Source organism: Cryptomeria japonica, chromosome 9 (assembly GCF_030272615.1).
Source record: "Cryptomeria japonica chromosome 9, Sugi_1.0, whole genome shotgun sequence".
NCBI lineage: Eukaryota > Viridiplantae > Streptophyta > Pinopsida > Cupressales > Cupressaceae > Cryptomeria > Cryptomeria japonica.
In genome coordinates this window covers 9,768,082-9,770,215 of record NC_081413.1, presented here as the reverse complement: position 1 = coordinate 9,770,215, position 2,134 = coordinate 9,768,082, and the positions used below count along the sequence as shown (strand labels likewise).

Here is a 2,134-nt window from a genome sequence, read left to right as displayed (position 1 = left end):
GACATTTTCGCTCTCTACTATTTTAAGAGTATAGTAAACTAAAACGTGTACGCTAGTCTTCCATGAATAGCCACACGTTTGACTCGGTGCAATTGACAATCCTGGCTGTTAAGACCAAGGGGGCCGCACATTGAAGAGTGTCTTCAAGAATGGTCGTCTGGAATGGTAGAGTGGACATACATATTATTACTATTTATTCGTCACTCTGTATTGTATTTCTATCATTCGGCAATCATTAGAAACTGTAAGTACCAAAGGGACAAAGTTCTGAGCATAAATTTCATTTCTGTTTGCTATTACAAAGGTCTGAGCATAAATCTCATTTTCCCTGAGTAAATTATAGGTGTCATAGAAATTCTATGGCAATATATCGATTAAGCATCGGCGGTGGGCATCTAGCAACAGACCAAGTGAAAGGAGATGGAAAGCACACAAGCCATGCCAAGGTTGGAGATATTTAGAGATCTATTCAGGGTGCTGATGATTGGAATGGCATGCTTGACCCCATTAACCCACATCTCAAAGCAGAGATACTCAGTTATGGTGATTTTGCACAGCAGTGCTATGATTCATTTGACAACACTTATTCTTCAAAATACTATGGAAATTCTAAGAGCAGCAAAAGTTCGCTGGGGCGTAGATTGGAATTGCTCAGAAGTGGGCGTGGTTATCAGGTAACCAGATATATTTATGCCAATACTGCTGTTGTTAAAGTCGTTTTTCAAGCCGAAATCGGGGTATAGCGGTGCTTGGATGGGATATATTGCTGTTTGCACAGACCCAAAGGAGATAAAGAGATTGGGAAGACGGAATATAGTTGTTGCATGGAGGGGAACTGAAACACCTCAAGAATGGATGCAAAATATGAAGGATATATTAGTCCCTGGTACCTTATCTCAGAGCACACAGTGTCCCGACATACAAACAACTTTCAAACCAGGTGTTCAAACAGAGAAGGGATTTTTGAGCTGTTACAACTCTGTATATGGAGACTCTGTGAGATCTAGACACAGTGCAAGAGATATTGTGGTGACCGAAATAACAAGGTTATTGAATGAGTACAAAGATGAAGAAGATCTAAGCATAACATTCACTGGACATAGTTTGGGTGCTGCGTTAGCAACTCTAAGTGCATATGATATCAAACAGATTACCATGAAAGAAAATGATAGGAAATCAATACCTGCCGCAGTTTTTGCCTTTGCTTCTCCACGTATAGGAAATCTAGCTTTTTCCGAACATTTGCAGGAGATTGGAGTTAAAGTGCTGCGCTTGGTAAATACATGGGACGTCGTTCCCAAAGTTCCTGGAGTTTTTCTCAACGAGAACATGGGATGGCTTACCAGATTCCTGCATTGGTTTCCCTGGACATATGTTCATGTGGGAGTCCACATTACTTTGGATAGTAGCAGATCTCCAGTGCTGAAGAAATCGTATAATCCAGCCAGTTTCCACAATTTAGAGGTTTATCTCCACTTGCTTGATGGGTTTCAAGGAAATAACAAGCTGCCTTTCAAGCCATCTGGAAGAGATCCAGGTCTGGTGAACAAATACGCCGATTTGCTCATTGAAAAGCTTCAAATCCCTTCCAACTTGTGGGTAAGGAGAAATAAAGAGATTGTAAAACGGATAGACGGGTTGTTGGTATACTCTCCTACGACTCCCAGTCCTGTTCCCCTAACTCCTCGCCTCCTCTATATGCGCCCCAGTAATTCCAATTCACTCCCAGTTTATAACTCATCAAATTGTAATTGTCAAATTCTCGCTCTTTCCTAAAATTCTTATAGAATGTCCCACGGTTGGATATTCTATAGCTGTGTTATTTATTTATTTATTTAGACCGTAAAGCTCTACTACATAAATGTATTTGTTTTAGAAAAAAAAAATGGAGTAACTGACCGCAGGCAATGGCAAGAGTAAATTTCTTTGATCTACTTGTTAGGTTTAAGGTGTATTACATTCGTATATCCATTGAAAAAAAAAATATTTATCATTGAAACTTAAAAATTAAGCTATGTTTGTAACGCTTGAATGCATGAAAGATAAAACATAAAAATTATTATTGTTTTTAATTTTATATTAATTGTATGTAAGTTTTTGATTAAGTGAAAAGTAGGTTTTCAAGGGGCCTCGA

At 38.8% G+C, this 2,134-nt stretch overlaps 1 protein-coding gene across 1 annotated transcript; it reads left to right on the top strand.

Moving 5' to 3' along the window:
* Positions 1 to 494: 494 nt before the first annotated feature.
* On the top strand, positions 495 to 1,776 carry LOC131056743 (phospholipase A1-Igamma2, chloroplastic-like). Its single transcript, XM_057991004.2, has 2 exons — positions 495 to 674; positions 727 to 1,776. Exons 1-2 carry the CDS (start codon positions 495 to 497, stop codon positions 1,774 to 1,776), a joined length of 1,230 nt encoding a protein of 409 aa, XP_057846987.2.
* The last annotated feature ends 358 nt before the right edge of the window (positions 1,777 to 2,134 follow it).